The 12,964-nt window shown below is 32.8% G+C and overlaps 1 protein-coding gene across 1 annotated transcript in view; it reads right to left on the bottom strand.

The window, feature by feature from the left end:
• LOC129230442 (protein O-mannosyl-transferase Tmtc3-like) overlaps positions 1–12,964 on the bottom strand; it is a 108,084-nt gene that overhangs the window by 41,963 nt on the left and 53,157 nt on the right. Inside the window, exons 10-12 of the mRNA XM_054864841.1 lie at positions 11,449–11,532; positions 2,667–2,804; positions 2,401–2,494 (exon numbers count right to left, since the gene is read on the bottom strand). Coding sequence (XP_054720816.1) covers positions 2,401–2,494; positions 2,667–2,804; positions 11,449–11,532 — 316 coding nt within the window. The remainder of the gene's footprint in view (positions 1–2,400; positions 2,495–2,666; positions 2,805–11,448; positions 11,533–12,964) is intronic.

Genomic DNA, 12,964 nt, shown 5'->3' with positions numbered 1-12,964 from the left:
CAGTTCTGAAGTGTACTACTAACTATACGTCGATGAGTGCGTGAAAGAAAAAAAATAAGCAGTGAAAAAGTGGGTATATTCAAACGTTTTCAAAGAAGACTTCAAATCCTTCCACTTACCAGACAACGACACTTGTAATATTTGTGACAAATTAGATTGTGAATTAAATAAGGGAAGATTTGTTGAAAAACGCAGCGAAATTTAAGTTAGAAAAGTAAAACACTTGGGAGAAGCTTCATTCAGATATGAGTGAAAAGGAGAACATAAACTAAAAGGCTGTGCAATTAAAGATAGGACAGTGTTTTATGTCTGTTACCCAAAAATGCCTTCCTACTCTAGATTTGAAGAGATCTCAAAGTTTTTACTCAAGAAAACTCTGGACATTAAATCGTACTATTCTTGACACAACCATCGATAAAACTTGGTGTATGATTTGATATGACGTAACAGACGGGCGAGGAAATGAAATTGTATCATGCTTATTCACGTGTAAAAATGACTTCAAAAATCTGAAGATCCTCTAGAAACTTAACGGTATGGACTGATAATTGCAGTGACCAAAATAGGAATATTAATATTTTCGTTTACCTATGGATGTTAGACAACATTTCGACTTTAAAAGAAATAAACCGCAAGTTTCTGCTTTCTGGACACACTCACATGGAAGTTGATGGGAAACATAGTATTATAGAGCAATCTAAAAACAATTAAACACACACACACTATCTTCACTACAAATAATTTTATTAGTTCATGTTCAAGAGAAAGAAAACCCATTTGTTGCAAGAAGGATGAGCCTTGAAGACTTCTTACAGTTTATTTATTTGAGAAGCAAAGAAGCTCCTTTTCTTTCAAGAAAAACAAACACTAATGAAGAGCCATTTTTGATATCGAATGCAGTTTGGTTGCAGCTTCAAAAAGGAAACAGCAAATTGTATTGTAAGACCAGCTTTTCAGATGAAGCCTTTCTAGCAGTTGAATTAAAAAGAAATGAACAATAAGAAAGGGCTGTTATGCCAAAGGCAATTCCAAAATAAGGAATAACCACGAAAAAGATAAGTAATGAAAAATACAGAGACCTTATTAATTTAAACGCAGGGGATTCCTATTTTAGAGTATAGATCTGACTCTGAAAATCTTCCACGTGGAGAAATTGAAGGAAACTTTCCTGGAGATGATGCAACTGCTCTGGACTAATGTTTTGAGAATGTTAATGTTCTAACTGTCGATTACTTTTTGGGTTAAGTAGCGTTAAATTTATACTATGAACTTTTGCAGTTTACTTGTAAAACAGTTTAAACATTTTTAAAACAGCGTTTGGTGTAAAACAACAGTAACACAAGTCCAGTTCTGATATAATGAGTTATTTAATCTTTAATTACATAATTAATTCTTAAATTGTACGAAAATGAACCCATAAGGAGTACAGCATACATTTTTTTTAAAAGTTAACAATTATGTTGTGACTACGCAAATGAAATCATTCCTTTTAGTTTTTACCAGGGATGCAGAGTCGGAGTCGAACTGATTTTGGGGTAAAGGAGTCGGATTCGGCGCTGGGATTTGACGGTTTAAAATACAGGAGTCGAAATTGGAGTTGGTCATTTTTCCTCCGAGTCCGAAACTCTGTGCTATGGAGTCAGTCGGAGTCGAAATAATTTTGAAGTAAAGGGAGTCTGAGTCAAAGGCTCTAGAATTCCTGGAGTTGGATTTGATCATTTTCAATCCAAACCCACTGGCCTGGTTTTCACAAACTCGTTCAAAGTAGATTAATGTGACTTACGTTAGTCTGGCCCTCAGGTACGGAACTGTTTTTGATTAAAACCACAACAACGTAAGACCAAATCTGATACAAGGAATCATTTATTCTTCAATTATGTAAATACTTGAAAAGACGTGCAAAAATTAACCAACAAGGGATGAAGAAGACATTTTTTTTAAATATTAACAGTCATATTTTGTAGCGAAATTCATATAATAGCTTTGCAACTAGGAAACAAAATCATTATTTTCTGTTTTTTCGCTCTACTGCAAAATTATCATAATGTGACTTACGTTCCTCTGGCTCTGAGGTACAGATTTTACCTCTTCACTAACATGAATATCACCGAGCAAACTGATCGAAAACAAAAAATTTTTAAAAAGAAAAATCTTTATTTTTGTTTTACAATCGATAACAAAAAAAAAAAAAAAACTGTGTCTTTCATCATCAGAAGAAAAAATAAACCGTTCGCAAAAAAGATGCTAAAAATCTTGCACCATATACTAAAAAAGCTAATTATGAACAAATACACAATTTTGCTCAAATAGTAGTGATTTTGCTTCACAATATTTTATGGGAAAATCTCAATTATATGAAAAACTATAAGAAAGATATATGATAAAACTATAAGTGTTCACCTTTTTAAATGCATCCTCAGCCTCTTCATACATACCAAGGTGGGTATAAGTTCGACCGACATTAATATGAGCACCAATATCTTCGGGCTCCACGCTAAAAGTAAATTTTAGGTAAATAAGAATCACTAAAAATTTTTCAACCTTTACGAAAAAAAGAGTTTAATTAATCAACATTTCTACAGAGTTAACGCACTGTTTTAAAATCATTTCTGATACAAGTATATTTATATTGAAGTAACATGTTTTGTGAAATGGGTGATAGTTACCTTATTGCGGTGTGAAAATATTTTAAGGCATTGGTATGTTCACCTTGAGTTTCTAAGCAATGTCCGACGTTGTTGTACAACTTAGCATTACGTTGATTCACTTTTAATCCGGAAAGGAATAGGGAATACTCGCTTTGCCTAATAGAAATTCAGAAAATTAATTATCTAAACAATATTTAACATTTATATGCAAGATAAAAAGAAGAGAATAGGTATTAATGGGGTAACAGGTAATAATTTGACAAAGTTTAATGTTTAAAAAAAATATTTTAATCGGTGCGAGATTCAATTTCCTTTTTTTCGCTTCTACACATGACATCACAAGTGATGAAATGCCATTAGCGCAGAGCGCAATATTTAATTCGTTTCTTTACTCACATGTACTGGCAACGACATGGTTGATAGCAAGCGTAGAGCACAATATTTAATTCACTTCTGAATTATCATAACCTGGAAACGCGGTAGACAGCAAGCGTAAGCATTCAGTGCACCAGTGGAGTGTGCCAAAGTTCATCACTTGTAACGTCATAAAGACATCGCCTTATTTGAAAAATCTGACATTTTAAAAAATTAACTAACAATTAAACGTTTTGAAAAAAAAAAAAGGTTTTCCTCGCTCCATGTTTTTTTTTTTTTTTTTTTTTTGCTCTTTCTATCAACTTTGTTGACAAAAAGTAGTAATTTTAACTGATGGAAACAACCCCATTGAGATTGTGAGATGCAACGGTAGGTAAGTAGAGGTTTTAAAGTTTAGAGTAAAACATTAAAAATCCTACACAAAAAATCCTAGGCAGGCTTTCATTGATTTTTTTTTTCTAAATCGTGCTGTGTAGCAGCAACTACCAGGGCAACTGGTACTATCTCTTGCCCCAAACAGAAGAGAGTCTCTCATATGATTTGTTGCCCTCAAAGTTTAAATTTTGCACCTACAATCTTTCGCTTCTTACTGTTTTAATTGGTTATTTGATACTGTTTGACCGCGGTTTGTATGTAATTTGGCAATCTGCCAAGTAAAGACGATTCCATCTGAATGAATCTAGCAGGGGATAAGGGAAAATAACGATGGGATTTTGATGCACGGGTTTTATAATGTCACTAGGGCCTTATTCATTTATGGCATTCTCTAAAATAAAATGAGGATAAACAAAAATAATTACTGTGAAAACAACAAAAAGAAAATAAAATGTTTCTATTTCGTTCGGGAATGTAAAAGCAAAATGGTAAGCTCAAAACTTTGTTGTGAATAAATAAATCGATTTTTTTTTTTGCCGTGAGAATATAGATCGAATATACTTTAGATTAAAAAAAATGTTGCTGAGAGCAAATTTTCATTTTTACAAAACTAGGCTAAATAATAGAGGTAAAAGTGCGCATCTGTATCAAACAGAGGCGGATCCAGACAGAATTCTCGGAGGGAGCCATTTGAAAAAATACGATGCTTTGGAAAAATTTTGAATTTTACAAATACCAATATGGGCTACCTTTAACTAGAGCATTTTTTAAGGAATTTTCACTAGGCGACGCAAGTTTAACAAAAATGCTGTATAACCTTTCCAATAATTTTCCTCTTTTCTTAACAAACGTGTGCATATATCGTGGCCTCAAAGTGGTATTCCTGTAATCACTATTGTGTTCTGAGGCGAGTATATAGGACTTCTGATTTAAGAGGAAGCCGATATGAACCAACCCCAAGTACAATATTAACTCCGAAGTAAAGGGGGTCCAGAGGTTTCTCCCCCGGAAAATTTTCGAATTTAAAGTCTTAAAAACGTATTTTAGACAATCTTTGGTAATGTTAGGAAAGAGGAGGTTCAGTGGCGCTCCCCAGTCTATTTTTTGAAATAGTCGTTTTAAGAATGCAGTTTCAGACGATCTTTAATGATGTTAGAGAGAGGAGAGATTTGAGGGGCCATCTAAGGAAATTTTTCTGATTTGTAATGTTAGAAATGCATTTCAACTGTCTTTCGTAGCATTAAAGGATCGCGGGCAACCCCCTCCCCCCCCCCCGCCCATTTTGTGAAATTGAAACCTTAAAAACACAAACATTATCTCCAATAATGTTAAGAAGGAGGTTCGGAGTTACTCTGGCGAAGGTTTTTTTTTTTTTTTTTTTCGCCATTGTAGATCCAAACCCGCAGTTTAACACGATCTTTTCGTGTTGATGCTTGTGATACCATGGTCCCCATGGCCCCTCCCTGGATCTGCTCATGGTATCAAACCAACTAACATCCCTATAAACCAATAGATACGTCCATTTCCGCCTATAAACCGGATATTAGCCTTTCCCTGTAATCGATGGTCAGACAGTAGTCATATTGTTTACACTTTCATGAGCAGGTGATAGAACTGATAGTGGTGAGAGATAAGTGACAGTGGTGATGTATCCACTGGCCATTTTTTCGTGAATAGAGCTCTGGGGATTGCAAGAACGTGAGAAAGATGATGACATTTAACCAAGCTAGTATTTAATAAATAAAGACTACATAAAACATAAAAAACATTCAAAATATTATGAAAAGATTCCATAGTGAAAAATTTCGTGATGTTTTTTGCGGTAATTCCTTATGACTTAAGGTGTCGGTAGTTCGTGTTGACGGAAAACTTCATAGCGTCCATTGAAACATCAGTCCATGTAACGAAATCATTCGTCATGCACCTTGCAGTAAAAATATGTGAATGACGAAATATTTCGTTATGCCCATTGCAGTAGTAGTTCGTCTATGATGAAAGATTTCGCCATGCATTTTACAGAAATAGTCCATGCATGATGAAATATTTCGTCATGCTCATTGCAGTAATAGTTCATCTGAGAAAAAATATTTCGTTATGCTCATTGCAGTGGTAGTCCTATTAGACGAAATATTTCGTCACGGCCACTGCAGTGGTAGTCCATGCATTACGAAATATTTCACCATCCCGTTGCCGCAGTAATCCATGTGTGACAAAATATTCCATTGCAATAGTAGTCCAACTAGACGAAATACTTCGTCGTGCCCATTGCAGTGGTAGTCTTCCCATGACGAAATATTTCGTCATGTCCACTGCGGCAGTAGTCCTGCATGACAAAGTATTCCATCATTTCGTTGCAGCAGTAGTCCATGTTTGACAAAATGTTTCGTCGCACCTAGTTAACAGGGTAATGGTACATATTTTATTGAAAAGATATAGAAATAATCTTTAGTAGATTTACATTTTACTGCATTTAAAGAGATATAAACTAAAAGAAAAATGCAAAATGAGATGAAAAATTCATATTCATAACACCCATTAGCTTGACTTTAACTGCAACTTTAACTTTAAATTCCTAACCTTTGCCTTTAATTTACGAGTTGGACCGCACCATTGGGCGGGAACTCGCTGGTGAGATAAATTTACTTTATCTACCAGTTTGTTGGTGCTTTCAGCTTCAATAAGATCATATCTGCCTTAAGCTCATTTACCCACTATTCCAGACTGAGGAGTCCTAACAATAACGAATCTGCAGTCACTGGATGTGATAATCGGGCTGTCTGGTATATATTGCAAGTAGTAATCTACCTGTTTTCGAATTTACTAAACTTGACCATAAAATAAAATTACTCGTAGTAATTGAACCAGTACTAGAACTTGAAGGCACATGTAATATCATTTCGAAACGAAATTAATTTAAATTGAAAACATGTATTTTTTTAAATGCTTTTCATTTTGAGCTCATTACAATTCATTTTATTAATTACCATCATTTTCTGTTTACTTTTCTCAATGGAATCCTTTCAAAACAAAGTTTCTCCCAAAAAGAATTTTATAACAGAATTCATGAACATTTTTAACCGAAAGAATTTAACTCATGGAGGATTTCGATGATTAGTTATTTCGAATAAAATGTCTTTCATTTCTGAGACTCGACTACTCGACATTCTATTCGATTTAAATTTTAATGATCTTCTAATAATTAAATTAGGCTCATTTTACCATTTCAGTGAACAACTTTGTAATATGTAGAATTATTCATGAATATTAAATATATGCATTAAACTTAAGTAAAAGTTTTGAAAATTAATTGACGGAAAATTAGGTTTTGTAGAAATAATTAAATGGTCAGGAATTCAGAGAGTATTCTTGGCGATCATTAAAATATTTCATATGCCTTTCAAAATTAAATATTGAGACATAAGGAAAGACTTAATTGAATAATTGGAAAATATTATTGTAATATCAATGTAGAATGTACACAAAAAACTGCTCTTTAAGCATTTTGATTTTAGTGAAATGAAGAGCTGGCACTTGTGTGAATGTAAAAAAGAATATATTTTGTTTATTTTCTGGGAACTGGTAACGTTAGTAATGAGTATACTGCTGTTGCAAATGAAATAATTGCAGGGAAAATCATTTTTTCAACTGAAAACATATTTATTTATTTATTTATTTATTTTTTTTTCAAATTAAAGGGAACAAATTCGACGTAAGAGAGAAATGAAAAAACGTTTCTCTGTAACAACTGAAAAAAATTTCATCATGTTTGAATATTCGAACAACTATTTATTAGCAACTATTTATTATAATTATTTTTATTACTGTTATTTTTTTCTTTTTTCAAATTTTCTACAGTATTTTGTTGAAAACATAAATGGGTCATTCCATACAGATTCAACGGATGAGTGCGCTCGACCATTTTTAATTTTTTTGAAACTCTTATTCCAAAAAGATGCATATGAATGATGTTTAAAACCACTTTTTTTTTCTTTAACCTTAACCCTTGATTTTTAAGAGGTCATCAAAAGTCATTTTCGTAGTCAAAAATGGGACTTTGAGACCTTTGCATTTTGGCCCAAATCGAACTGAATGACAATCATGGCAGAACATTTTATATTTTGATGTTAAAGTACATAAGATAATAGTCTCACAGACAGAGTTATGTAGCTGTAATTTAATAATGAAAATAATGGCAGCAGGTCAAAGTTCAAGGTCAAATGTAAAATTTTTACTCATTTCAAAGGGTCATAACTCGCTTGGGAGATAAAAACACAAAGTGAAATATGGCAAAAACTAATCACTGGAGTCACACTAATGAGAAAATATAGCTGTAATTGTGTGTTTGTTTACCCTTTATAAATTACAGCCCCTCAAAGATCAGAAAATTGAGAAAAATGACATTTTTAGACCCCTGTAAACCAAAAGGGGATGGAATTAAAAATAAAATTTTTGGCTAATTGAATATTCTATTCAGGTACTATACATGTTATATATATTGTTTTGTGTATTTGGTTGTTAAAAAAGATACAGGTCTTTCAAATTGAGCAATTTTGCTAGTTAATTCACGCACTAAAACAGAAATAAAAAGTGTGAAAACTTCATTGCACTTTCTTAAATTACGTATAGTGTGCTCTATGTAATATATTATACTGGAAAAAGATATTTTAAGTATAAAAATAATCATTTTAATTTGATAACTTAGAAATATTTGGACATAGATGAGTAGTTCATACATGATTGACAGCGTAAGTAGTTAATTTATAGACTATCTACACACACAAATTTTCAATACATACAAACATACGCTCTGTACATTAACTTATGTAACTTGCCTAAACACGTGCAAAAACATTATCTACATAGTTGAAGGAAAAAAAAAGTGCGTTTTTCATTTCTTGCTTCAGTGTAGTTTTAAGAAAATGAACTCACACAGTAGTAGTTCTGGTAGTGACACAGCATGTGGCGTACTGAAATACTTTACTCAAATACACAACAAAAATAGAAAGAACTTTCTTAATTTATGTAATCACGAAACGGGTGTCAACTTGAGAGCTGAATGGCATTTATATGCAGTATCACACAATAATGGACATTGTTACAGAACCAGAAGAACCGTAAAAAGAATTGATACTACTAAGACTAGCTTGCAAAGAACTACTAGAAGTCACATTTTAATTCCTACAGAAATGCATACCTTCTGCATTTTTGCTACTAAACATTGCATGTATCCTTGTGAGCATTCAGTATATTAAACTAGCTGAAAAAAATGCTGCAAGAAAGGTTTGACTCTGCAAATAAAATTCAAAATACAACATTTAATCACTGCTTTATGCCACCGTATTTACATATTATCTCTGTAAAATTATTGTCCCCTAGCAATAGGTATGAAGAATAGTGTGTTACTAAAAAGATTATTAAAAGAAAATGTTCATTATTGCCAAAAAAGTTATTACACAGCTTGTGTTGATCACTAAATTTAGAACTCATGTCATTGTCTTGCTCCTAGTACATTTTCAAAGTATCAAATTATGAAAGTGCCTTGGTAAAGCATTCCAAAACGCTATATACTTGAGTCACCATTACAACTATAGGACTACTAGGTGAGTTCATTTTTTCAAAACTACACTCAAACAAGAAATAAAAAACGCACTTTTTAAAATTTAAATTTTGTATATATAATGTTTTTGCATATGTTTAAGGCAATTTAGATATGTTAATGTACAGAGCATATGTTTGTGTGTATTGAAAATTTGTGTGTGTAGATAGTCTATAAATTAACTACTTAAGCTGTCAATCAAGTATGAACTACTCATTCATGTCCAAATATTTCTAAGTTATCAAATTAAAACAGTTTTTTGTACTTAAAATATGTTTTTCCAGTATAATATATTATATAGGCCATTTAAGAAAGTGCAATGAAGGTTTCACACTATTTATTTCTGTTTTAGTGCGTAAATTAACTAGCAAAATTGCTCAATTTCAAAGATCTGTATCTTTTTTACAAACCAAATACACAAAATAATATATATAACATGTATAGTACCTGAATGGAATATTCACTTAGCCAAGAAATTTTGTTTTTAATTCCATCCCCTTTTGGTTTACAGGGGTCTAAAATTGTCATTTTTCTCAATTTTCTGATCTTTGAGGGGCTGTAATTTATAAAGGGTAAACAAACACACAATTACAGCTATATTTTCTCATTAGTGTGACTCCAGTGATTAGTTTTTGCCATATTTCACTTTGTGTTTTTATCTTCCAAGCGAGTTATGACCCTTTGAAATGAGTAAAAATTTTGCATTTGACCTTGAACTTTGACCTGCTGCCATTATTTTCATTATTAAGTTACAGCTACATAACTCAGTCTGTGAGACTATTATCGTATGCACTTTAACATCAAAATATAAAATGTTCTGCCATGATTGTTATTCAATTCGATTTGGGCCAAAATGCAAAGGTCTCAAAGTCCCATTTTTGACTACGAAAATGACTTTTAATGACCTCTTAAAAATCAAGGGTTAAGATAAGAGAAAAATAAAAGTGGTTTTAAACATCATTCATATGCATCTTTTTGGGATATGAGTTTCAAAAAAATTAAAATGGTCGAGCTCACTCGTCCGTTGAATCTGTATGGAATGACCCAAATATAACGTTTATAAATTCTATACAAGGTGTCCAAAACCACCGCATAAACTCTGCACAGCTAGATTCCTCGTTGGGGATACATAAAAACTGCCCAAAGAAGCGTTGCTGTACGTCACGAGAAAAATACGAAAAACAAAGTATGACGTCACTTCCGGTGCAAAAAAAAAAAAACTGTATTGAACATATCAACAGCAGTGTACGTACATTACGTATAACAACAAGTACATGTAATGACGTTTTAAACATTATCGCCTGGAAATAAATGCAAATATTGTTGTTGATATGTGTAATGAAGTGTTTTTTCTTTACACCGGCAGTGACGTCATACTTTTTTTTTTTTTTTGTTTGTATTTTTCTCGTAAACTATTATTGATCGTACAGGAGCACTTCTCTGGACAGTTTTTATTTAGTCCCAACGAGGAATCTAGCTGTGTAGAGTTTATGCGGTCGTTTTGGAAAACCCTGTATAATTCCAAGAAATGAAAAAATAGCCGAGCGATTTATATCCGCAACTTGATTGACGAAGCATTGTACTGCTCCCCATCTTGTTCTCATTGAAGTAGTCCGGATTTGTCCTATGTAAAATAGGGTAACGCTATTTATAGGGGTTTGAATCAGCGCCGTGTCCAAGGGGAGGGTTTTAGGGTTTAAACCCCTCCCTTGGGGAAAAAATAAGCAAAATGAAGAAAATGTATATTTGACTTAAATTTACTTTAATGAGAAAGTTTGCGTTCAGCGTTTTTATTTTATTTTAATTTTCTCTCTGAAGTTTTTTTGCGATTTACAACTGCTAAAGCCTTACAAACTGATGTAATATTTCGGAAAAAGTATGGTGGACGAACCGCTGAATGATCAACCAATGCAAAGAAAGAATATTGCTTATTTTAAGGAGCTTATGGTGAATTTGGCATATGTTACATCTATGAATATGCATTAGTGATTGTGCTTCGCTATGTAATTTGCATCTGCAAAGAGCTCTTTCTTGTTTAGTTTATTAAGCATTATTTCAGAACATAACAACCTGATATACCTTCTACATTATAAGAGAATTTGAGAAGAGTTTTTAATACTCATTGCAATATACTACATAGTAAACAGATTTAATTTAAAAGAAGCAAACAAAGTTTGATTAAAGCGAATTTGTGAAACGAAGGAATACTTTGGTAACTTATACAGCTAGAGGTATCCTTCAAGAATACAGCAGTCCTTACAGGTGAATAAACGCCATACTGGGATCGGCAATTTGTCGTAAAACTAAAAGCTGTAAGGGGGTTGAATTCTCCCCCCCCCCTACTGGTAAGATTGAAACCCCATCCCTTTATGAAAATCTGGACACGGGCCTGGTTTGAATACTAGTACTTCTATCCCATTTTATAGTTAAAGAAGCAAAAGCATATATACTTACCAGTCAATATTTCGGCGAACAGTTTTTGCGGCATGGATGCAAATGAGCACGCCGATGCAGCACCAAATCAATGACGGTCGACGCCTGAAAATTCAAGATCATTTCTGTATTTAATTCAATTATTTAACTTAGCAAGTCAAATATAGTTTGAGGGGGAAAACCAGTTTAGGAGGCAGAAATTGTGTTTTTCGCGAATTTCTTCCACAGGGAAGGAATAATCATAATTATTCAAACTTGAAGGATATTTCATTCATATTTTGAAGTATACTTTGTAATTTTTTGTGTAAGTTATTTCTGCCAGAAATAGAAGAGTTAGAAGATGATGTCCATGGATGGTTGCCATCAGAGCTTGTTACTGGTGTGCATTCCCGAAGGCAAAATTTTTACCTGTAAACGTTACAATTTTTTTTTCATCGTTAACAACATGTTTCCTCAGAATATGAACCTAATTCTGGTTTAAAAAAATAAAACATTTCATGCTTTTCAGGTGTTTGATCACAAAATTCACTTTTTTCTACCATTTTTGTTTACCTTTTTCGCATTAAAAAATATTTTTAATAATAATATCATTCCAGAATTAAAGTCACATAGATTGTGATCGAATAAAGAACACAAAATTTCGGAACGATTGGCCTATAGCGTTTTGTGTTAGAATGCACACCAGTTGAAAAAAAGTCGTTTCGAGAAAAACGCGATTGAAAAAACTTCTCTCTGTGAACATTTTCCAATCTTCAGTTTTTTTTAAGTGCTCATAGCATTGGAACTAAACGGAATTTTGAATTGAAATTTTGGCAACATATTCTTGAATAGCTCTACTAACATTTTGTGACATAAAAAATGGATTTTTGACCAGTCTAAACTGGTTTCCCTTCCCATAAGAAAAGTTTATTAATAGTGCCTACTCTATAAACATTATAAGTCATGAATCAAAGTACTATTATGTATTTTTAAATACTCTTACGACAAGAAGTAAAATATTTAGTTTTTGGTAGAAACATAAAGAAAAAAAATTAATGTTATTAAAAAATAAAAATGCAAAATTTTTCCAGACATGTTTCGGAGGGCTGCGGAGTCTGCGTCGAACTCATTTTGGGTTATGGGTTTGGAGTTGGGAGTCTGAGTAGAAGGCTTTAAATCAGTCGGAGTCCCTCATTTTCCCTCCGAGTCTGCAGCTCTTCGAAAGTTTCGGAGTCGAGTTTTGGTAAAATATCAAGAGCTTTGAAACTCTAGAACTTGGACTCTGAGTAATTTATTTTCCTTCCGATTCTACAGCCATGGTTGCAAGGAACCCTTTTTTCAAAGAGAAAAAGTTTTTGAAGCTTCAACTCTAAGATGCAGCTTATGAAGAAGTATTCTTATGCAAAATATTTATCGTCGAAAGCTCAGAACTTTCTGTGTTGCTAAAAAGCTTCCTCCTAACGCCTAGAAACGTGTAACTAATACTTTCGCTTTAGTACACTTATTTTATCATTTAGTATTTCTAGGATCTACAACATATCTGAGAGCAGATATATTA

This window comes from Uloborus diversus, chromosome 9 (genome assembly GCF_026930045.1).
Source record: "Uloborus diversus isolate 005 chromosome 9, Udiv.v.3.1, whole genome shotgun sequence".
Classification (NCBI taxonomy): domain Eukaryota; kingdom Metazoa; phylum Arthropoda; class Arachnida; order Araneae; family Uloboridae; genus Uloborus; species Uloborus diversus.
Note: the sequence above shows the minus strand (reverse complement) of the source record. Positions and strands in the feature narration are given on the sequence as shown.